The sequence below is a fragment of the Bufo bufo genome, chromosome 9, assembly GCF_905171765.1.
Source record: "Bufo bufo chromosome 9, aBufBuf1.1, whole genome shotgun sequence".
In the NCBI taxonomy this organism is placed as follows: domain Eukaryota; kingdom Metazoa; phylum Chordata; class Amphibia; order Anura; family Bufonidae; genus Bufo; species Bufo bufo.
In genome coordinates, this window is record NC_053397.1 from 211,469,440 (window position 1) to 211,494,199 (window position 24,760).

At 46.8% G+C, this 24,760-nt stretch overlaps 1 protein-coding gene across 2 annotated transcripts in view; it reads right to left on the bottom strand.

The window, feature by feature from the left end:
- The window catches only part of AK5 (adenylate kinase 5), a 246,563-nt gene that overhangs the window by 167,717 nt on the left and 54,086 nt on the right, over window positions 1-24,760 (bottom strand). For both annotated transcript variants that reach the window (XM_040406789.1, XM_040406790.1), the window contains exons 4-6: window positions 21,738-21,907; window positions 21,531-21,644; window positions 914-1,105 (exon numbers count right to left, since the gene is read on the bottom strand). In XM_040406789.1, the coding sequence (XP_040262723.1) occupies window positions 914-1,105; window positions 21,531-21,644; window positions 21,738-21,907 (476 nt within the window). The remainder of the gene's footprint in view (window positions 1-913; window positions 1,106-21,530; window positions 21,645-21,737; window positions 21,908-24,760) is intronic.

A 24,760-nucleotide genomic window follows, 5' to 3' on the forward strand; every position in this document is an offset into this window, starting at 1 on the left:
TTTTAATTACATTGATAATGAAGTATTAAAGGGGTTTTTCCGAGACTTTTTAACTGATGACCTATCCTCTTGGACAGGTCATCAGTAACTGATCGGTGGGGGCCTGACACTCGGGACCCCTGCCGATTAACTCTTTGAGAAGGCACCGGCACTCTTGTAAGCGCCGCAGCCTTCTCTTAGCTTTCCCGATGACGTCACGTGACCTAGGCGCAGCTCAGCCCCAATGAAATGAATGCATGCATTTGGTACGCTGCAGGGAGGCAGCGGCACTTACAGGAGCCCATCAATCAGACATTGATAACCTATCCAGGGGTCTTGGAAAACCCCTTTAATAGTTATTTGTCCCTTACTCACCGTTTACTCGGTTACACGTACAGCATATCTATTTATTCTATGCACTTATATAGCGCTGACATATTCCGCAGCGCTTTACAGACATTAGCATCAAGCTGTCCCCAGTGGGGCTCACAGTCTAAGTGCCCTATCAGTAGGTCTTTGGAGTGTGGGAGAAAACCGGAGAACCCAGAGGAGACCCACGCAGACATACAAACTCTATGCAGATGTTTTCCTTGGTCGGACAGGACCCCAGCGCTGCAAGGCACCAGTGCTAACCACTGAGCCACCGTGCTGCCCATATCGGTGACCTAGGGTATAAATGGAGGGTGGCTTCCTCTTGATTGGATGCCACCCTCCATCTCAAGAAAGAAGGGAGGAGGGATGGCTGTGTGATTCTTAGGCCATATCTCCCTTCCTTGATATGTAGAGGTGCCGATGACAACAGGCCCCATGTAGGCTCTTTTTCAAACCCTTATGGGATGGATGCAGTGGAAATCCTGCCTACATTACCGCGGTGCTGAGATACACCTTACGACACCTTCTTGGTACTGACATTGTACTGTTACTCGCTCCTTACCGTGATGATCAGGCCCTTCTCCTGGAAGTAGTTGACCAGCGGGACTGCGTTCTGCTTGAAGTTCATTAGCCTCCTCTGAATAGCTTTGAGGTTATCATCCGGTCGCCCTTGTTGTTCTGCGCGTTTCAGCAGTCGTTCTTTCAGTTTGTGATTGTCACAAGCAAGAAAAACCACCAGATCCGGTGTACAGATCTAAATAGACATAAAATAGAGGTAATAGTGAAACCCTGACCTGAGTAACTGTTGGAAAAATGAAATCCTACTTTATAGGCAGATCTAGATGATGACTACATCCACATGTTGCTGTGTAGCAAGAGCCATCATGTACACTGGTCTACAACCAGGGCCCATCGCTTAATGGCTACAACCACAGTATTCCAATAAATACTTAACAGTAGGAAGACATTTTTTCTGTGGGAAGAAAAGTTAGGCGAGCAATTAATTCACAAATGGATGGAGGTTCTCTGATCTAGGTACCCCCTAACTACCCCTTGCTATAGAAACACTGATCACAGACTGCATATAAAATCTAAAGTTGACCATACACCTTAGCTGATGGCCGAACACTTGACAGCTTTACCTCCCAACGCCCATGTACATGAATGGCCGAGTGTGCATGTGTTCTCCATGTCACCCATCTCTGGTGGCTTATCTTCAGTAAGACAAAGGATCGGCATTAAATATCAAAATGTCCGGTCCTTTTTTCTCCAACCACCTGCCATCTGGGGAGAGTCAGGATATCCTCAATACACACCAGTATGGCCAAAACCAGCAGTTTTGGCTGACATTCATCTAAAGTGCATGGACATCTTTATGGTGTCCTCATGTTCCTTATTTTGTGTTTTACTAAGACATACAGTAGTTACATTCATCTCACATATTCTAGCTTTTGGTTCCAAGCAACATAAATAGGAATTATGGCCATACAAAGCCCCATTCAAAAGGATTATCTAAAGATCAGGATGGGACTCGGAATATTAGGGATGAGAAAACCATAAGTTCTCCACCTACATGTTTCCTTGTTGGCCAACATTACATAGGTATAAAGGGACGACGGCAGCTATGCATACGTGTGCTACCAATGCTCCTCGACCATGGTGAAGCAAGATCAAACTCTGCTACCTCTTAGAGGAACAGGCCTATGTCAGCAGAGATTGTCCAATGTCTGTGCTATGGGCTGCTCAGGGGAGTAGCTATACGCAGACGTAGCAGTCATAACATGTGCCTGATGGGACCCAAAACCCCTCTGTTATGTAAGAAGACACCAGTATTATTAAAAGCACACAGGTGATGGGGGCCTCTTATAGATTTTGCACAGAATCCAAGGATCTTCAAGTTATGCCTCTGGGTTTCCTCATAACACAGCAGTAAAAGACAGAGGTCCAACCTCTCTCTTCCAAGGCTCCCATCTCCAGAACAGGATCCAGCACTGCTGGCTCCCATGCTTAATGATCTGGTGGCTAAAGGGGTACGACAGGTGGAACCAGCGGTGGATCCAATCTGAATCCTTCCAAAAAATGAAAAAGGTTTTATTTTATTATCATTCAAGTAGAATAACTTCCAGACATCCAAATCCCAGGATCCAAGCAGTTAACGCACCTCAAAAAGTGATACTGCTGTCTAACTTTTTGGGTTGCTCACTGTCAAGTCATTAAACGGTCATGTAGACTCATGGCATGGTCTACTTCCATCCTAAACTGTGTTACTGTATCTATGCTTCTGAAGCGAGAGTCAACGGTGATTGCTCCCTTATCCCGATTGCCCATTGGCAGAGGTCGCAATAACGGCTGTACACAGGGCCGGATTAACGTAGGGGCGGATGGAGCTGCAGCTCCAGGCCCCTGCATGAAAATAGGCCCAGCAGCCCGCATTGGCCAACCGGAGCTAGGCCTGCATAGGCCGCCTTGCTGAGGTTGCCTGGCGGCCGCCCCGCGGACCTTTAGTAGGACCGAACCGTGCCGACTGTCAGATGATGACAGGGCCGGCGCGCAAGGAGAAATCTCCCAGGCCGGCCCTTTACAGAACTCACCAGGACAGTGACAGCTGACAGATCAGGTCAGGTGACAGGTCAGCTGTGCACGCCGCGCTGCGTCGTCACGTCAGACTCCTCCCCTGAGGCCTAGGCCATGCCGTAAAGTGAAAGACCTTGACGGCTGCTGCGCGCGGGAAGTTCAAAATTCTTCCTGCGTGGAGTCAGGGGTGCAGCCAGCGGTGAGTCGCGTTCAGCAGCCTTCAGTGTACTGCCCAGAAAACAACTCATAGGCGGTAAGTAAATCAGCATTGGCTCACCTCACCTATTATACTGTATAATTTATACATATGTCATTCAGGAGCATGGAAAAGCTGGGTGATGGATTTTTCACCTAGCTTTTCCATGCTCCTGAATTGCATATCTGCTTATAGGCATATATATCTTTATAATAGCTGAGCCTGATCTACAGGGAGTGCAGAATTATTAGGCAAGTTGTATTTTTGAGGATTAATTTTATTATTGAACAACAACCATGTTCTCAATGAACCCAAAAAACTCATTAATATCAAAGCTGAATATTTTTGGAAGTAGTTTTTAGTTTGTTTTTAGTTTTAGCTATTTTAGGGGGATATCTGTGTGTGCAGGTGACAATTACTGTGCATAATTATTAGGCAACTTAACAAAAAACAAATATATACCCATTTCAATTATTTATTTTTACCAGTGAAACCAATATAACATCTCAACATTCACAAATATACATTTCTGACATTCAAAAACAAAACAAAAACAAATCAGTGACCAATATTGCCACCTTTCTTTGCAAGGACACTCAAAAGCCTGCCATCCATGGATTCTGTCAGTGTTTTGATCTGTTCACCATCAACATTGCGTGCAGCAGCAACCACAGCCTCCCAGACACTGTTCAGAGAGGTGTACTGTTTTCCCTCCTTGTAAATCTCACATTTGATGATGGACCACAGGTTCCCAATGGGGTTCAGATCAGGTGAACAAGGAGGCCATGTCATTAGATTTTCTTCTTTTATACCCTTTCTTGCCAGCCACGCTGTGGAGTACTTGGACACGTGTGATGGAGCATTGTCCTGCATGAAAATCATGTTTTTCTTGAAGGATGCAGACTTCTTCCTGTACCACTGCTTGAAGAAGGTGTCTTCCAGAAACTGGCAGTAGGACTGGGAGTTGAGCTTGACTCCATCCTCAACCCGAAAAGGCCCCACAAGCTCATCTTTGATGATACCAGCCCAAACCAGTACTCCACCTCCACCTTGCTGGCGTCTGAGTCGGACTGGAGCTCTCTGCCCTTTACCAATCCAGCCACGGGCCCATCAAGACTCACTCTCATTTCATCAGTCCATAAAACCTTAGAAAAATCAGTCTTGAGATATTTCTTGGCCCAGTCTTGACGTTTCAGCTTGTGTGTCTTGTTCAGTGGTGGTCGTCTTTCAGCCTTTCTTACCTTGGCCATGTCTCTGAGTATTGCACACCTTGTGCTTTTGGGCACTCCAGTGATGTTGCAGCTCTGAAATATGGCCAAACTGGTGGCAAGTGGCATCTTGGCAGCTGCACGCTTGACTTTTCTCAGTTCATGGGCAGTTATTTTGCGCCTTGGTTTTTCCACACGCTTCTTGCGACCCTGTTGACTATTTTGAATGAAACGCTTGATTGTTCGATGATCACGCTTCAGAAGCTTTGCAATTTTAAGAGTGCTGCATCCCTCTGCAAGATATCTCACTATTTTTGACTTTTCTGAGCCTGTCAAGTCCTTCTTTTGACCCATTTTGCCAAAGGAAAGGAAGTTGCCTAATAATTATGCACACCTGATATAGGGTGTTGATGTCATTAGACCACACCCCTTCTCATTACAGAGATGCACATCACCTAATATGCTTAATTGGTAGTAGGCTTTCGAGCCTATACAGCTTGGAGTAAGACAACATGCATAAAGAGGATGATGTGGTCAAAATACTCATTTGCCTAATAATTCTGCACTCCCTGTATTATAAGCAGATATGCCATTCAGGAGCATGGAAAAGCTAAGTGAGAAATAGTCACCTAGCTCTTCAATGCTCCTGAGTGGTATATCTGCTTATAATAGATCAGGTATTATAAACAGATATGCCTAAAGGCAGATCTGCCATTCAGGAGCATGGAAAAGCTAGGTGACTGTTTCTCACCTAGCTTTTCCATGCTCCTGAATGGCAGATCGGCATATAATAGCTTGGCTATTATAAACATGTATGCATATAAGCAGATATGCCATTCAGGAGCATGGAAAAGCTAGGTGACTATTTCTTGCCTACCTATCTTTTCCAAGCTCCTCAATGGCATATCTGCTTATAATAGATTAGCTTTTATAAACACATATGCCATTCAGGAGCATGGAAAAGCTAGACGTTAATAGCTTTTTCATGCTCCTGAATGACATATCCAGCAGCACTAGTTAACTCCTTGGGGGGTGGCTATACATAATACAGCCATCTATATAGATGGCTGTATATTTAAACTGTGGCCAGAGATGTACACTTAGGCTAAGTTCACACAGCAGATTTTTCACACGCAAACCCGTGCGTAAATCTGCTTCAAAATTACGCATGAATTTTAGTCCAATAGACTTGAATGGGATTACGCAGACCCGTTCACACTTCAAACTTTATGCATGCGTATTTTCACATGTGTAATTTTGCGTAAATTCACACTTTATTTGTGCCATAAAAAGTTGCTCTGCGTTGCGTGATGCTCTTAATCCGGCCCTGTAAGCGTCATAGACGCCTGTTCAGGCCATTTTACTCCCTGGAAAAAGTCATACCAATACGCCTTAGACTTTTCCCTATGATTTCTCAGCGAAGGCTGCGCTGTGAACGACACGGGCAGCGCAGGTATGCTGCCTGAAGTAACCAATAACAAAGCTCCTTACAGCAAGGAGCTTTGTTATTGGTTGGTTTGAGTGGGCTGCCGACCATTCGGCGTGCCGCTCTGAAGCTGCAGCGCGCAATCTAACTATATGTCCACACACCGTCTGCACAGGGCAGCTCTTTCAGTGGGTGCTGCCCACACTCTACAGCATCATGTTCAGGAACTAGAGCAGGGCTCGCCCTCCGGTACCAGCTGCTGCTCAGGAGGAGCCCAGTAAGTTAGTTCTTCTTCTACTGTGGTGAGGGGCGCTGTGGGCAGGGGCACCATGTATTATCTCTACAGTATGTGCATTCATTCATGGTGTATGGGCACGGAGCTGTGGCACTGCAGCCTCCAGTGTGTGTATGCTCTGAGAAGAGGAGGGGGCATGCCCCTGGCACTGGTGTTCTGAAGTTGCCCTGTGCATGTGGAGGGCACTGGGGTTTGTAAGAGGCAGGCGATGGCAGGAAGGCCTGTGCCCTGCTGTGGCTCCCATGCCTTTCTGCAGCTCTGCTTCACTCCCATGTAACATGTCATAGGATCCACTGGTGTGGACAACGATAGGGTCCCAGTGCTAATGGGACCCTGCCTGTAACTCCCATAGACAGCTACGTGCAGCTGTATGCCACCTAAAACCAGAGGGCGGTTGCGGCCTACTGATTCTGTCAGGGGAGCTGTCACTTTTATGACTGACCTGTCTGACTAGTGATAAAGCACAGGGAAGATCCACTATACCGGACTATACTTTATCGCCTGCCCAGTAACGGTTCCCTGCATCCCCACCTCTTAGGCCCCATTCACATCACCACCATTTATTTCTGTTCTTTTGCAGAACAATGAAAAGAACAGAAGTGCTGGATCAGGCACAGAACGGAGGTGAACAGACACCATTTACTGTTATGGAGTCTATTCAGTTTCTGTTCAGGATCCTGTCTTTTTACCAGACAAAAAAGTCCTGATGTAAGTTTTTTTTTGTCCGGTCTTTGACAGAATCTGCAACACAAGCCCTTAACATTATGTAGGCCTACTATTAGTTATTTCTATTACTTCAAGTTTCGTACTCCTCCTCGCCTAAAAATACTCCTCAAAAATGGTCAGAGGAGTATTTTTACTCTTCCAGGAAAAAATGTAGTGCGACCTCTGCCCATTGGAATAGCAGTGACGGAAAATACCTTTAAGAAACTGGCGTGAATTCTGCATGTTTTACATGCTGTGCAATTACTAGACCTTCGCAGCAGACGCTTTGCAAGGTCTATGCCCCATCATAAAGAGAACCGTCCTGTCTTCTAGACACCAGCGAGTCAAGCCTCAGTGTCCGAGCTTTAATCTTCTCCACCCGGAGAGAACCTCTTGGCCTATATACTTCCCGAGCATGAAAACGGTTTTAAAACCCACTTCTAGGCAGCCGACACCCTGCAGGGAATTGTGGGTATCAGTGAATAGATATGAGGCGCACGCTGGGGGGTAGAAATCACTCGTCTTCCTAAGTTTTACTAAATGATTAATATTTACCAGGGTGAAAACACAGAAATAGAAGAAAGAAAGTGAATGGGCACTCTTATAAATGGATTCACATAGACTCGATATAGAATGTATCACTAAAATGTGTTTATTGAATAGATGTAGATGTGTATATAAAATATAAATATAATGGTCTGGACAGATTTCTCCAAAAAAATAAATAAAAAAAATAAGAATTAGATATCATCGATATAAATGTGAGTACTGGAATAAATCTTACACTGTATACCACCCATCTACTTGGAATCCTGCTGTGAACTCAAGTTCCAGATTGTAACACTATATGTTATCACATCTTCCAGGGAAACGACTTTGGCATATTTCCTTGTGCAGGGACTTCACAAAATTGGCAGCATATCCATATCATCACTTTGATCATTATTTTTCATCAGCACGTCTGCACCTTATAGAGATATCACCTCTATTTCCACTGCACTCCTTGTAATCTCCTTGTAATCTCCTTGCATATGACTCATATATTTTATCTATACTTTTTCACATCGGTAAAAAAAAAATTGGATCGGATTGGATTTTTGCATATACCATTCACTTTTTTAAAGACACATTGATTTGGATCCATTTTTGCACAGGTTTTATACTATACTATATTATGATACCATTGAGATTACGTTTATGATTTATGGGACTATTGCTGCCTGAGATTGGAACGAGCTCTGCCTGGATTATAGCGATCCTACAGATGCAACAGCTGACAATCTATTTTATCTTATCTTATTTTGCTGAATAACCACAGTGTCGCCATTATTTTATTCTAGATAATAGCCTTATTTTAGATCTATTTTTCATTGCCTCATTCCAGATATATTTGCCATTGTTGCTATTGTTTTAGTCTAGATATATTTGCCACCGTTGCATTCTAGATATATTTGTCTTTTTTCCCTTTTTACACATATATATATATTTATTTATTTTTTGGAGAAATCTGTCCGGACCATTATATTTATATTTTATATACACATCTACATCTATTCAGGTGATACATTATATATCGAGTCTATGTGAATCAATTTCTAAGAGTGCCCATTCACTTTCTTTTGGTGAACAGAGTGCGACATCAGTTTGGTGCACCTTACCATCTCCAACCAGAGGGAGAGCCGCCCTAGACATCCCTTTTGATCTACAGAAATAGAAGAGCTTGGATCTACTCTTGGCTTTGGCTCAAAAAACTGCAAGAAAAGCAGCCACAAAAACTATAGAATTTTTCAAGAAAACGCTGTGGGAAATACATTCCGATTGGCGCTTTGTTATGGCGGTCTTAAGATTAAGATTGCCCGTTGGTGCATCTTCAGGGGGTCCATGCACCAGAGACCTAAATCTATGGCAGCCGGGAGCTGGCCTAGACTCGTAGATCTGGTGTAATGAGGAGCACCACTGGTAAATGTATAGGGCCGAGGAGGTACTGTCCACAGTCCATGTGGCCAGAAAATCTTTTTTTTTTTTTTTTAAAGTGGCGCGTGTGGTGGACAAGCAAGAGAAGTTTCACATTTTTGTGCCAGCGCAGAAACCTAGGGGGTCATTTATTAAGACCGGCGTTTTAGACAACGGTCTTAATAAAACCTCTGCTCTGGCGCCGGCCTCTCCATAACTTTGGCGCATCCACTGCCGCTTCCTAGCTGTCTAACATTTAGACCATTTTCTACTCCTAGAAAATGATGGATGAGACGGGTCTGCCGGCCTGTCCCCTTCCCCGCCATGCCAACTTTTTTAGACCTACGTGAGCGGGAAAACGTTGCAGATTGCGGCGCAATGAATCTGTGTCTGAAATACGCCTAATATAGTGTCCTCCTTATTTATTTATTTATTTTTTAAATAGAACTTTGGTAAATCTCCCCCCCCCCCCTTACTATGTTTTTTGCTTTCTGCATTCATATTTTTGGCTTTGGCTTAAAATTTTCAAAAAATTGCTGTGTGATGTGAAAGCACCCTCACCATTGTATAATGAAAATATATGCAACTTTCTAATAAACTTTGTGTTTCGATTTCTAATCATTTTCAGTATTGATGCTTGCTGTCAGTGTGTGGAAGCATCCTTGTTTACATCCGCCTGACAAGCCTTCCTGACTGCAGCTGGTTATTTGTTACAGTGTATAAGTCCAGACAATGGTCTGTGAGCAGCTGCCAGCGTCATAGCTCTGGAGAACAGCAGAGAAATCAAGGAGGACCGCCTGGTGTAGACTGGAGTTGTCGGAAATTCTGAATTCTGCTATTTTCAAGGTTCCTGCTGTGAGTGAATCCTGTTTACAGCTAAAGGCTGAACCTGTACAAGCCGAGAACTCACAGTGTGCACGGTACATTGTTTTTTACTATAGGGTCCTATGGACTACATGTGCTACTATATGCAAGCGGCATACATCAGAATCCTAGGCCCCATGCACATGCACAATACGGATGCGGTCCGTGTTGCATCCACATTTCTTGCGGACCTGTTGACATCAATGGTCGGCGGTCCGAATATAGGACATATTCTATCCTTTTGCGGAACGGACATACAGATGCAGAAAGCACACAGATCATCCATGCGTTCCGCAAAAAGCGGACTACAGACTTATTGAAAACATTGAGTCAGCAAATAAAATGTGGACATCTCTATTTTGAAGATCTGCGAAATGGATACGATGGTGTGCATGGGGCCCTAAAGAAAATCCACCTGAACGTTACCTCCGACTATGAACATAGCCAAATATATCGGAAGCACAAATCCTGCACTGATTTTTTTTGCTACAATGTATCAGTATCACCCTGGAATACAGAATGTTTATACAACAGAAGATTGCAGAGAAAGATGGATACAGAGTTGAGAGAATAGTTAGGGGTTTTCTAGGATTGTCCATCAATACCATCTCTGTCTAAAAAATGGATATCAGACGGATTCCAAATGTGCACAGGATCCGTTTTATTTTTTTTTACAGGATACGTTTTTTCCCCCATAATTTTTCTGTTCTTCCGACGGATCAGAAGAATGGAAGAATAAGGGTGATGTGAACTGTGAATAACCGCAGTACCAGTCATGGCCACTCCAAAATAGGATGGCGCTGTGCTTGGTATAGACCAAGGGGAAAGCTACCCCTTCAATCAGTCAGACCCCCACCAATCTTATAAGGTTAGTCTATCCATTTTAATATAAATAGGATATGCCATAAATGTCTGATGAGTGCGTTTCCACTTCTGGGACCCTCTTAATCTCAAGAATGGGGCCCTGCTGCGTGTGCTGTCCGTCCTCTCCATTCACCATTATGGGACTTCCAAAATGCCATAAATGCCCCAGATAAGTCTGAACAGGTTTTGAGCCTATGGATGTAAATAGGAATGCTTCCATTCATTGACACTGTTCAGAGATCTTGACAACGGAAGGGAATTTAAACACAAAGCAATTTAGAAAGTTGCAGAATTTCATTATGCAGTAATTAGACTTGGAAAATGGGAAAAAGGGACATTTCAATGGGCCGAGTATACAAGACCCCCATCAGGGCAGCTCTGGAGGTTTGTTCTCATGGTGAGCCCCTGCACAAATTGTCAACGCTCTCTGTTCCATTAAAATGCAAATGACGATCCTGGAGTTATAAATATCCTAGATCCTTTTCTATTAACCTCTGGCTATTCCACCGCCCTCTATCAACACAACACACCCGGTCTGCAAACTCCCGTTTTCCTCGCACGGAACGAGCAAATGGAAAAATCCATGAGATTTTTCACACGTTCAAAAACTTTCAACTTGTAGGAGAGGATATGATTGGGAAATATTTAGCGGCCTGATGACAATCTCAGCCGTAAGCGACTGACACATTATCTCCCCAGTTCCCGGCAATGCCCCCTTGATCTCGAGCTTCGTAAATTGAAAAAGACTTCAAGAAGTCTTAGAATTCCAGGCACATCCCAGGGTGCGCAGACAAGAAAATGCATTACTTGGCACCGGCCTGCTGTAATGAGATGGTAGTAACCTCAAATACAGGAGCCGCGCTACACTGACGGGGCTGGCGTGATAAGAAATACTGACATCAGGCTGCTACCAGCCACGGAATCGGCATCTATGGCTGCAGAGTCTGGTGTAAGTGTACGGCCACGTGGAAGGAACTTTGGTGCGGATAATCCATGAAAAATCTGCATGAGTTACATTTCGCTGCAGACATGCCATGTATTTCATCCTCTGGATTGCAAAACTTTAGCCCCTTCCCTTACATTGACAAGGCTAGACATCTTCTAGCCCCGCGATGTACCTCCCAGTCTCGGTGCTTGCGCTGTGGATCTGCTGCTACTCTCAGCAGCATGGACACCGAGACCCGTCTTCTCACGTCTGCACTGTTCTCCCGGTCTCGGCGCTTGCTGAGTCGGAATCTGTGCTGCTTGGAGTGTCGCAGCAGATCCACTGTGCAAGCGCCGAGACCGGGAGGCACGGCACAGAAGACAGGGCCAATTCAGGGGAATGGAGGAGAGAATAAAGCTGTGGGTATTAGGCTGACAGATGACAGGAGATCAGGGGGTGGCAGCTATGTAGACGTCAGCGCTATGGCCTGAGCAGGCACATTCACTCGTAGGCCTCATGCACACGGCCGTTGTTTTGGTCCGCATCCGAGACGCAGATTTGGCGGCTCGGATGCGGACCCATTCACTTCAATGGGGCCGCAAAAAAGTGGACAGCACTCCGTGTGCTGTCCGCATCCGTTGCTCCGTTCCGTGGTCCGCCAAAAAAATATAACCTGTCCTATTCTTGTCCGCGTTTTGCGAACAAGAATAGGCAGTTATATCAAAATCAAAATTGCGGAACGCACACGGACGCCATCTGTGTTTTGCGGATCCGCGGTTTGCGGACCACAAAACACACAACGGTCGTGTGCATGAGGCCTCAGGGTACATGCACACATTCAGGATTCATGTGCGGAGAATCCGCACTGAAATCCGCAGGTGTTCGCAGGCAAATCTGTGCGGTCAATCCGCATAAATTGGTGCGGATTTGGTGCGGATTTAACTAAGTGAATGAATAAAATCCGGTCAGGAAAAATTTAATAAATTGACATGCTGCGGATTTTAAAATCCGCACCGCAGGTCAAAATCCGCGCTGAGAAAATCCGCATCGTGTGCATTGGGAATTTCAAATTCTCATAGAATACAATGTACATGACCTACGGTGCGGATTTTCCGCACGCAATCCTGATCATGGGCATTTAGCCTTAAGGTGCATTTCTCCCCTTATTTACCCTTTTTAACTAAGGGCACTTTCACACTAGCGTTTTTCTTTTCCGGTGTTGAGTTCCGTCCTAGGGGCTCAATACCGGAAAAAAACCGATCAGTTGTATCCTAATGCATTCTGAATGGAGAGCGATCCGTTCAGGATGCATCAGTTCAGTCCCTCTTAAGTTTCTTGGTCGGAGAAAATCCTGCAGCGTGCTGCAGTTTTCTCTCCGGCCAAAAATTCTGAACACTTGCTGGAATGCCGGATCCGGCATTAATTTCCATTGAAATGTATTAATGCCGGATCTGGACCCAAGTGTTCCGGCAAAACGGATCCGTTCTTTCCGTCAGCGCATGAAAGTCTCAAAGGGTCCTTAAATAGATGATATTGGACGTGTGGGTTTCACAGGTGCTCTGCCCATTAAAGAAAGGCACACAAAGCCTGGTTACTCACACGTCTCTTCGACTTCTTCAAGAAGTGTTCTAGAGAGTTAAAGGAGTTATCCAGGTATTGATAACAATTATCTATCCTTAGGATGGGTCATCAATATCACATCGGCAGGGCTCTGAGTCCCAGCTGTTTCAGTGACCTGCGCTGGTGGCCGCAGCTGGCTCCCGCAGCTTTCCGAGCACAGCGCTGTAGATTGAACAGTGGCTGTGTTTGGTATTGCAGCTCAGCCCCATTCAATTCAAGGGGGTGGAGCTGCAACTAGGACAAGTGACCGATGTATGGTGACATGGCCTCGGAAGAGGCTGCTGTACTCATGGAGTGTCTGCCTCTTCTAACAGCTGATCGGCGGGGGTGTTAGACCCCTGCTGATCTGATATTGATGACCTATCCTGAGGATAGGTCATCAATATAAATTGCCAGATAACTGCTTTAAGAAGCTGGAAAGGTCTACAATGACATTGCTAAAGACCACCATTTCACAGTTAGAGAAATTATCTACAAGTGGTAGGCAATTAAGAGTGCCGCATTTGTGTGAGGGGAGGCGGGGCGTTCACTATTTAAACCTGGCCCTCCTCCCCCCACTTGTCGGTTCGAACGATTTCGAATCGGCTTGTGGGTTGGTGCCAGAGAAGGGCATGCGTCACTGGAGGATCGGGGGATCGGCTGCGTCGAGCTCGTCGCTACGGTGATTAGGTAGGCAGGGTGGCTTGCACACCCGTCTCGCTATGTATAACATGTGGGGCTGCCGAGCGTGCCGCCGGTCCCCAGCTGCGCTGGAGACTGCCCGCACTCCCGATCGCTTCCGGCACCCCGAGACAGGCACCCCGATCCGCTCCAGGCCCTGCGCTAAGCACCCCCGCTCCCACATGCAGCGTCCCCCAGGCAGGCACCCCTCACCTGTGGCTCAGCAGCGACGGGTCACGACGTCCGCTCGCATACCCTGAGCATCGGTCACGCCGGCCGTCGGCTCCACGACGCAGCGTTATATATCACTCACTCCCGTATCAGAACGTTCCGCCGTAGAGGAAAACGCCGTCCGCTCACACAGGGGTCTATTCATTAGCTGCAATCAGTAAGCGGAGGTCCAGCTGCAGGATCAGGGGACGGAAGCCGAAACCTATAGGCGATTAATACGCCGCGGCTTTCCCTGTACAAATAGTCGATAGCGGTGGGCACGGGATGCAATGTTCCACATGGCGGAGCGCAAATCCCTCACAGCCGATCCTGATGCACGTTCTCCTGGTAATTACAATTAGCGAGGCAGTGAAGGTGGACATGCTTATGTGACTTTCAGTCATGTCTAGGAATCCGCTGCAGAATAAACTCGTCTTCTTTACTGCGCCAAACTCAGGCAAGACAAGATAAGCAGATACTCAGACATGTGCACTGTATAACAAGTTAGGATTTCAATGGTTAATTCTAACCTAGAAGGGAATCACTGGCTTGCTGCGCTCCAGCAGGTCCTGGCTTGAGAGAGGGCGGGGGATGGTCGACACCTACAGGCCCATACTGGTACTGCAGTCCAGGTGCAGGGCTCCTCTGCTCAGGCACAGTGGCTAGGTACTAAGGCAGGAGTATAAAAAATAAAAAAAATAAAAAAAAATAAAAAAAAAATATTTAAATAAAATTTGGAATATGTTCAAGGATCAAATATAAAGAGGGCTTCAAGGAGGGGGGCTGGCCACGTCACTTTGCGCACGCAGCCGGGCCGCCCGTAAGCCCATACGGTCAGTCAGGGGGTTGGTTCGGGCGCAGTCACAATAATCCGGTGGTTAGCTAGGGAGCGGTGGCATGAGTGAAGTGTCGCCCAGCTGGCGTGCGCTCACTCACACGTCTGTTCTTGGTTGTTCAGGTCCACAGGTGGTGGGCTAACTTACGATACTGTGGGGTTCGTGGCTGTCATGGCCGCCAGGTGAGTCAGGGGTGGTGCATGCGGGGGCCAACCCCCTCTTTTCTCCTGCATAGGCTTGGGGGACGGGGGATGGTGGACTATTATGTCCAGGCCTCTGGCGCATCTCTTAAAGGGTGGCGCCTACAGTCGTGGCCTTTGGTGGGGGGGAAAGGAAAAAAAAATATAATAATAATAATGGTATAGATAGGAATGTTGCTTTGCCAGGTCTGTCACGACTACAGACTCCTTATAAAGCCCAGCCACGACTGCAGGCATCAGTCTGTCACGACTACAGACTCCTTATAAAGCCCAGCCACGACTGCAGGCATCAGTCTGTCACGACTACAGACTCGTTATAAAATCCTGCCACGACTGCAGGCATCAGTCTGTCACGACTACAGACCCGTTATAAAGCCCTGCCACGACTGCAGGCATCAGTCTGTCACGACTACAGACCCGCTCTAAAGCCCTGCCACGACTGCAGGCACAAATCCGTTACGACTACAGACTCATTATTAAGACCGGCCACGACTGCAGGCATTAGTCTCATGTCAACAGACTCATGAGGTAATACTACCACGTCTACAGGCGATGGTCCGTTACCGCTACTCTCGATGTAGGGTCCCCTCACGACTACAGGGGCTAGTCGGTCACATCCACAGACTCGGTCGCACTCCCGTTAACTACAGGCACTGGGTGGGCATCTACGGGTAGTTGCGTCACGACTACGCACGTGGGTCAGCCACGGCCTGGGAGGTCAGCCTTCACGGTCACAGGTAGGTCGTAGTTAGGCTTCAGTCTCCCAGTGGGTTCCAGTCACAATAACCAGCCCCTAGGTGAGGGGGGGCACTCCCGCACCGGCACACAATGCCAGGGAGCTGTGCGGCTCCTCACGCGGCACACGGTTCAAACCAGCGGGGGCCGGGGCCCACGGTAAAGGAAGGGCTCCCTCTGATCCGGTGCACATTGCCAGGGAGTGGCGCTGCTCCCCACGCGGTAAGAGTGTCCAGCCGGCGGTGGGTCGGCCCTAGCTGAGGAGGGGGGCTCCCCCGCACTGGTGCATTCTGCCAGGGAGCAGCGTGAGCTCCCCACGCGGCTGGGGGTAAAGGCTCCTCATCTTCAATAAAGTCTGGCACGGGCCGCCGTGCCGTTAGGTAGGCAGGGATCAGGGTAAGGAGTACTTGGCTCGGTCAGAGGGAGCAGATCATAGGCGGTGGCTTCCTGCTGCCGGCCGTACATTAGGTTCCAAGGGGGTTATTTAGGCACAGGATGTTAGTTAGTCCGTGCAGGTGATCTGCGTTATACCATGCTATTCATGCTCGTACTCAGAGCTGTGCCCATACGGGAGCTGCTTAAGTGGTTGATAGTGAAAAAAAAATTAAAAAAAATACATTTTTGAGTCTCTCACGCAGAGCTTCTCCGTTTTAGGTTTACACATATGACTCCGCCATCTGAGTCTCTCACGCATGGCTTCTCCGTTTTAGGTTACACATATGACTCCGCCATCTGAGTCTCTCACGCATGGCTTCTCCGTGTTAGTTTTACACATATGACTCCGCCATTAGAGTCTCTCACGCATGGCTTCTCCGTTTTAGGTTTACACTTATGACTCCGCCATTAGAGTCTCTCACGCATGGCTTCTCCATTTTAGGTTACACATGTGACTCCGTCATTAGAATCTCTCACGCATGGCTGCTCCGTTTTAGGTTTACACATATGTCTCCGCCATTAGAATCTCTCACGCATGGCTGCTCCGTTTTAGGTTTACACATATGTCTCCGCCATTAGAGTCTCACGCATGGCTTCCCCGTTTTAGGTTACACATATGACTCCGCCATCTGAGTCTCACGCATGGCTTCTCCGTTTTAGGTTTACACTTATGACTCCGCCATTAGAGTCTCTCACGCATGGCTTCTCCGTTTTAGGTTACACATGTGACTCCGTCATTAGAATCTCTCACGCATGGCTGCTCCGTTTTAGGTTTACACATATGACTCCGCCATTAGAGTCTCTCACGCATGGCTTCCCCGTTTTAGGTTACACATATGACTCCGCCATCTGAGTCTCACGCATGGCTTCCCCGTTTTAGGTTACACATATGACTCCGCCATTAGAGTCTCTCACGCATGGCTTCTCCGTTTTAGGTTAAACATATGACTCTGCCATTAGAGTCTCTCACGCATGGCTTCTCCGTTTTAGGTTAAACATATGACTCTGCCATTAGAGTCTCTCACGCATGGCTTCCCCGTTTTAGGTTACACATATGACTCCACCATTAGAGTCTCACGCATGGCTTCTCCGTTTTAGGTTACACATATGACTCCGCCATCTGAGTCTCACGCATGGCTTCTCCGTTTTAGGTTTACACATATGACTCCGTCATTAGAATCTCTCACGCATGGCTTCTCCGTTTTAGGTTACACATATGACTCCGCCATTAGAGTCTCACGCATGGCTTCTCCGTTTTAGGTTACACATATGACTCCGCCATCTGAGTCTCACGCATGGCTTCTCCGTTTTAGGTTTACACATATGACTCCGTCATTAGAATCTCTCACGCATGGCTTCCCCGTTTTAGGTTACACAAATGACTCAGCCATTAGAGTCTCTCATGCATGGCTTCTCCGTTTTAGGTTACACATATGACTCCGCCATTAGAGTCTCTCACGCATGGCTTCTCCGTTTTAGGTTACACATTTGACTCCGCCATTAGAGTCCCTCACGCAGAGCTTCTCCGTTTTAGTTTTACACATATGACTCCGCCATTAGTCTCTCACGCATGGCTTCTCCGCTTTAGGTTTACACACAGGACTCCGCCATTAGAGTCTCTCACGCATGGAGATTTAAAAAAAAAAAAAAAAAAAAAAAAAGGGGGGCCTATCACTCACCTATTGGGCTTTGTCGGGGTTTTTGCCACTCTCAATTAAACCTGTCCTATAGCATTGTTAACTATACCTGGCAGGTATTCAGCACCATTGGTACATCCTACATCCGGACCTACCGTCACTCTTCTCCGCCCACCCGATCAAAGCGGCGTTGAAGGGTTTGCGCAAGATGTCTGTTGTGAAACGACATGGGCGTCAGCCATTTACCGGTAGCTTGTTCAGGCCGTGACAGGCAAACTGCAGGGGCAAACCGTTCGGGCCACAGGTTAGCGCTCTGGTAGAAACAGCCTTGTACCTGGCCTTCCATGGATTCCTCAGGTCAGGCGAGCTCATGGGCACCAATACGCTGGCTGGGTGCCTGCGGAAAGGTCAGCTCATCCGGCGCGGGTCCGTCTATGTCCTCACCTTGGCCTCGTCCAAGACGTCACGGCCGGGGCAACCAGTGGCGGTCAGATACTTTCCCACGGACAGCAGATGGTGTCCGGTGCAGGCCTTGGAGGCTTGGCTGCGTAGTATTTAGTCCAAGCGGCATGTTCTCCCGTACTCGAACTAGGCAATGCCCGGCTAACCTCCGCGGCCTTTCTTACGTACATTCAGGTTAGTTGACAGGTTCAGGGGTCGGTCCTCGCTGGATCACAGGACATTCCTTCCGCATGGGCGCGGCAGCGGCGGCGTCCATGCATTAGGTGCCAGTACATGTCATCAAACGGTTGGGTCGTCGCAGTTCCGCGTGTTCCATGCGTAATATCCCGGATCCTTATACGAAATATCATTGGCTTTCGAGTTTTGGTCTGTAGTTTCTGTTATCAAGTTTTCTAACTCCTATGCATGGTTCTTTTGGCCCCTTTAGGCTACCCTTCGATAAGCAGTTCCGGCATAGCTCTGCTGCTTCTAGGTTGGGGGGGTGGAGTATAGGCTTAGGTAGGGTACCCTCTCAGCATGAGCCGATCCGAGCACAAGTGGTAGGCAATTAAGAGTGCCGCATTTGTGTGAGGGGAGGCGGGGCGTTCACTATTTAAACCTGGCCCTCCTCCCCCCACTTGTCGGTTCGAACGATTTCAACCCACCCAGGAGCCCTCCCTTCTTTCAGGTCTCATCATTGGGGTAGCCCCCTTTAGGCTACCCTTCGATAAGCAGTTCCGGCATAACTCTGCTGCTTCTAGGTTGGGGGGGTGGAGTATAGGCTTAGGTAGGGTACCCTCTCAGCATGAGCCGATCCGAGCACAAATGGAGAAAATTTACGACTGCTGTTACTTTCTCTAGATGTGGTTGTCCTGTTAAGATCACTGCAAAAGGTACAATGGACAATCCTGGAGGACGTGATAAAGGGCACCAGCAAAGATCTCTGTTCATAGAAGAAGACTAAGAAGGAAGCTGTTGATGTCGCAAAAAACATTGTAGTCAATCTCAAGATTGCCAGAGAGACCACCACAAGTATGGGAAAAAACCTCATCAAAATGTTATCCAAACTGTGAAGTATGGGGCAGGGTCAGACTGGCCCACCAGAGTACCAGAGGATCCTCTGGTGGGCCCAAGCTATGACAAGAATGGAACCCTAATAAAACAGGGCCCTTAGGGTCTCAGAGCGTGGGCCCTCAGAATCATTTCCTCCGGTGGGCCCAATGGACCTCAGTCCAACACTGGGAGGGGGCATCATGGTTTGTGGCTGATGGACGGGGCATCATGGTTTAGGGCTGGAGACCTTGTGATTATTGAAGGAACACTTACTTCTAAGGTGAATGAAACATTTTTTACAAAAGAGTGTAGGGGCATCAGTCCATGAGATCAAGCTGAAGAAACGGTGAGTGGTGCAACATGACAATAATCCAGAGGACACAAGTAAATCCACTATAGATGTTTGAAATTTGATTTGGAATGGCCAATTCCTGATCTTAACCCTATGGAGATGCTGTAGTACAACCCGAAAAGGGCTGTGCATGGCAGGCATAGGCATGCCAGAAATACTGATGAACTGAAACTGATTTTCAGGGAGAAATGGTCCAAAATTGCTCGTCAACATTTTGCAAATCTTATTCGCTGCTATACAAAATATTTGGTGGAAGTGATTGCTGCTAAAGGGGGATCTGCAGGTAATTACATTCAATGGAGAAATATGATAATGAGTGGCTCACCTATCGAACCAGAGATGGGACTGGTGCACACCACCTCAGGCTCACCCTATGCCTGTACCAAAAAACGAAGAAATATGTGAAAAAGACGGGGGGGCACTGAGTGACCCCCGTCTTTTTCATATATTTCTTAATTAAATTCAATGGTTCACTTACTTTTTCTTCTTTCACTTTGGAGGTTTACTCAGTGTGCTCAATAAAAGAATGAATGGTACAACTGCTTGTGGGTTACGAGTTTAGTTAGATTGTGTTTGTCTCTAATTGTGACTTGGAGAACAATCAGACCACGATTTATTACTAATTACCATAATGCAAAAACCCAGGCAATTCCTAAGGGTTCACTTACTTATTTTTTTTTTTCTTACTGTGTGATGCTAAATTGACATTCACATTAAATTATACTTTGGTACAAATAGAATCAGCTGCAATAAGAGGCAATATCTCCCTCTGGATATATCCTAGATCTGTAAACGCCTTCCCCCCATATAGGAGCGTAAGCGCAACCAGCGAACACACCTTCAACATGTAATTTATCTTAGGGCTCTTTCACACTTGCGTTCTTTTCTTCCGGCATAGAAGCGCATGGGTGACGTGTTGCATGGATCACGTCATCCATGCGCATGGGGCGCTCTGACGTCATTCTGGAGCGCCCTGGGAGCCGCACGGACTGTAAGTATACCGCTCCCCCGCTCCCCGCTCCTACTATGGCAACCAGGACTTTAATAGCGTCCTGGGTGCCATAGTAACACTGAAAGCATTTTGAAGACGGATCCGTCTTCAAATGCTTTCAGTACACTTGCGTTTTTCCGGATCCGGCGTGTAATTCCGGCAAGTGGAGTACACGCCGGATCCGGACGATGCAAGTGTGAAAGAGGCCTATGCTAAATGTATTACCATAACATGGTCAGACATCCCTTTATCTTATGTCTAAGGCTACTTTCACACTTGGGGAAGAGTGATCCGTCGCCGGAACTGCCTGCCGGATCCGTCAAAAAGTATGCCAACTGATGGCATTTGTAAGACTGATCAGGATCCTGATCCGTCTCACAAATGCATTGAAATGCCGGATCCGTCTTTCTGGAAAAACAGATCCGGCATTTATTTATATCACAATTTTCTCGGTCTGCGCATGACGGATCCGGCATTCCGGTATTTTGAATGCTGGATCCGGCACTAATACATTCCTATGGAAAAAAATGCGGCATTCAGGCAAGTGTTCAGTTTTTTTGGCCGGAGATAAAACCGTAGCATGCTGCCGTATCATCTCCGTTCTGGTCAGTCAAAAAGACTGAACTGAAGACGTCCTGATGCATCCTGAACGGATTGCTCTCCATTCAGAATGCAGGGGGATATACCTGATCAGTTATTTTCCGGTATTGAGCCCCTAGGACGGAACTCTGTGCCGGAAAGGAATAACGCTAGTGTGAAAGTAGCCTTATCGATTAGGGACTTTCTCTGGAGTTTTTACAAGCTGCTTAATACCCGCTGTTCAACACTACAGGACATGGCGCGACGTCCACAAAAGAAGACATCATTAAGGGAAGATTAATCCTGCGTCTCCCTGTGGGTAAAGTGGGTATCAGAGCGGGACTTGATTTGCTGCAAATTGTTTCCTGCCAGGCATCTCACAACACAAGAAGTGAATAAGCGGATGAGAGAGGCGCTTACTTGATCCTCAAAGGACAGCGCTTGAGCCACGTCTCGGGGAAATCCGTCTATAACGATGCCCTCCGAGTCTGGAATTTGCATTAGTCTTTGTTTAATTTCAGTGATTGTGGTTTCCTTTAAGACAGCGGAGGAAAGAAAGGGGACGTTAATTGCCTGCGCATATAATGGATTAGATTTAGGTTAACGGCAGAGGTGATGCGGCCTTACCTGCGGAGCCAGTTCTCCTGTCGTTATTATCTTAGCGATTAGGCTCCATTTTCTGTTGCTACTCGTGTTGTGAATCTTTTTTCTCAGCAGTTCACCCACTGATATGTATTCAAATCCGTAGCGATCGGCTATTTTCAGGCTCTGGGTCCCTTTACCGCTGCCGGGTCCACCTAGGAGTAAAAAAATAGCAGAATCAGACGGATGGATCAAAGCCAGGAGAAACAAAACTCTACAAGAGGGGGCTCTGCCGAGAAACCACTAAACCCATTGGGAATCTGTGTATGAACCAGAAGAAGCCCCGATGAGTAAGGAAGAAATATGCTCTGAAAATGTAATAATTCATAATGAATGACTTGTGGACTTAAGACTTAAGTCTATAATAGGAGCCGCTAATATCAATCATACATACGAATACCGGATATATGTGAGATAGAGACTTGATTCTGGGGTGTTGGCCCAGCTCTCCATGCCTGCGCTGCTGCCCCTGCACGCAGGCGCCGGGCTCCCTCACTGCGCGGGCAGCTGGTAGCTTAAACTGTTGTATCTGCGCCCCGTGCCGGAGCTTCCTTCCTTGCTGGCACGAGTGCAGCTACGTGTCCTCCATCCTGCTGTACTGTTTGTTAAGGCAGGAAGCGGGCGTGTCTCTCCTCCTTTTGTGAGGCAGCACGTGCACGCCCTCTATCTTCCCAGCCTATGGCTAGGTTGCAGGATGTATTAAAAGGCGCTTCCTGCCTCAGGAAGGCGCCTGAGCAATCTTGGTCACTAGCTTGTCTAGTGTCTTGTGTAAAGGTGTTTGTAAGTTTCTGCTTCTCGATTAAACGAACTTTGCTTGCTTAAAACACCAAAAACAAAAAAATGGCGAATCGCGCAGTTTTAAATTTAAATTTTTTTCTGTTCCGGCGTTCACCGCATAGGAGATTTTTTTATATTTTAATAGTTTGGACTTTTCAGATGTGGCGATATGTGATATGTTTATAAATTTATTGTTTAAATTGGGAAAGGGGGTGATTTATACTTAATAATTTGTTGTTTTTTTTTTAAAAACTTTTTATTTAATAACTATTTCCCCCTTAGGGGCTAGAACCTGGGATCTTTTCATCCCTTGTCCTATTCGCCCTGGTAGAGCTCTATTAGGGTGAATAGGACTTCACACTGTCCCTGCTGCCCTGTGCATAGTACACACAGCAGCAGGGAGGTTACCATGGACGGCTTCAGTAGCATCCTGGCTGCCATGGTAACCCATCGTAGCCCCGCGATTACACTGCTGGGGCTCCGCTCAGAAGCTGCCGCTGCCACCAATGAGTAGGAAGGGAGAGGGGACCCTGTGGCCACTGCCACCAGTGATTTTAACACTGGGGCGGGTTGAGGGGGGGGGCGCACTGTGCCACCAATGATTTTAATACTGGGGGAGAAGCGCACTGTGCCACCAGTGTTTTTAATACGGGGGGGCGGGCGCACTGCGCCACCAATGATAATTAACCTTTAATACAGGAGGCGGGTGCCAGCAGCACAATCACATAGCTGGGAGCCACACCTGAGGGGTTAATTGCCGCTGATCGCGGCTATGTGATTCTGCTGCCGTCACCTGTATTTGTATTAAACGTTAACTTTCATTGGTAGCACAGTGCGCCCGCCTCACTCTCTTCTTATTGGCAGCAGCGGCACAGGGGGGAGGGAGAGAGTGACTCCTTCTCCCCTGTGCTGCTGAGGAGAACAAGGTGCGCGCTGACAGCAGTGCGCTCATGTTCTGTGATACTAGACTGCGCAGTAGTGCACCCTAGTATCGATAAATGGCAAATCCCGATATCGTATCGATACCGGGACAAAAGTATCGATTGGGTATCGATATTTCGATACCCGCAACCCTAAACTGTATAGCGCCCCCTGCTGTTTTCCTAATTTCTCTGTACTGCTCACTGAGATGGAAGCACATGCTCAGTTCCATCCTTCAAGTGCCACCAGCTGCAGCAGAAAGGACACACCCCACAGAAAAGACACAGCCCCTAAGTTGACAGCTTGAAATAAATCTAGCAGAACAACTGGAGCAAAGAATGGCGAGATCTTTGGACCTTTGTTAGAAAGAGGTTGTCATGTACTATATGATGTATGATTTACATTTTTTACAGTAATGATGGGAGAACCCCTTTAAATATGGCATGCTCATGTCTTGCACTTGTACCTATTTTCAGAAAGGGGGACCCCAAACCCCGTCCTACTTGGTAAGATGGCCGTCATATCAAAGCAAAAATAAAAGGGGCAGCAGTTGCAGCCAAGCACACTGAAATGCCCCCTCAGGGCTTCATTCACATGAGTAATTCACAGCACAGCCCTAACTGAAGTAGCCCTTGAAGTAGGGAAGGTTTAACCCACCCTGCTCCATCAGCTTGTAGAGATACTCTAATTTTAGCCTCACCCGTTTTTTCCCTAGAGTAAATCGCTAATAAATCTCTCAATTAACTTAAAGAACTTCTCCTTAATCCATATTGGGAAGTTCCTTAGAACATAGAGAAGTTGGGGTAAAACTACCATCTTAACTAAGGATATTCTATCAGCTCTAAACAGCGGAAGTCGAAGCCATGTCGTAATTTTAGATCTCAATTTCCCAATCAGTAGGATCAGATTAAGCTGTATAAAATCCTCGATATAGGGGACTATCATCATTCCGAAATATCCAAATGTATCGGCAATCTTTAACATCCTCAAATATCCATAACTAGAAAGTTCAAAACCATGCAATAGCATGAGGGTAGTTTTTGACCAATTATTATCCAAACCCGAGACCTCCCCGAAGGAGTTATTTGTTCAAATGATTCTTGGCAAGGTTATATTAGTGTGATCTATAAAAAATAAAACATCATCCGTGTACAAAGAAATACGGTCCTCTACTCCTAATATCCCAAACCCCTAAATCATATTATCTTGACTAACACTAACGGCTAAAGGCTCGATATAGATGTCAAACAATGGGGAAAGTGAGCAGCCTTGAAGGGGTACCTCTAGTCAAGATAAAACGGAAAGTCAGG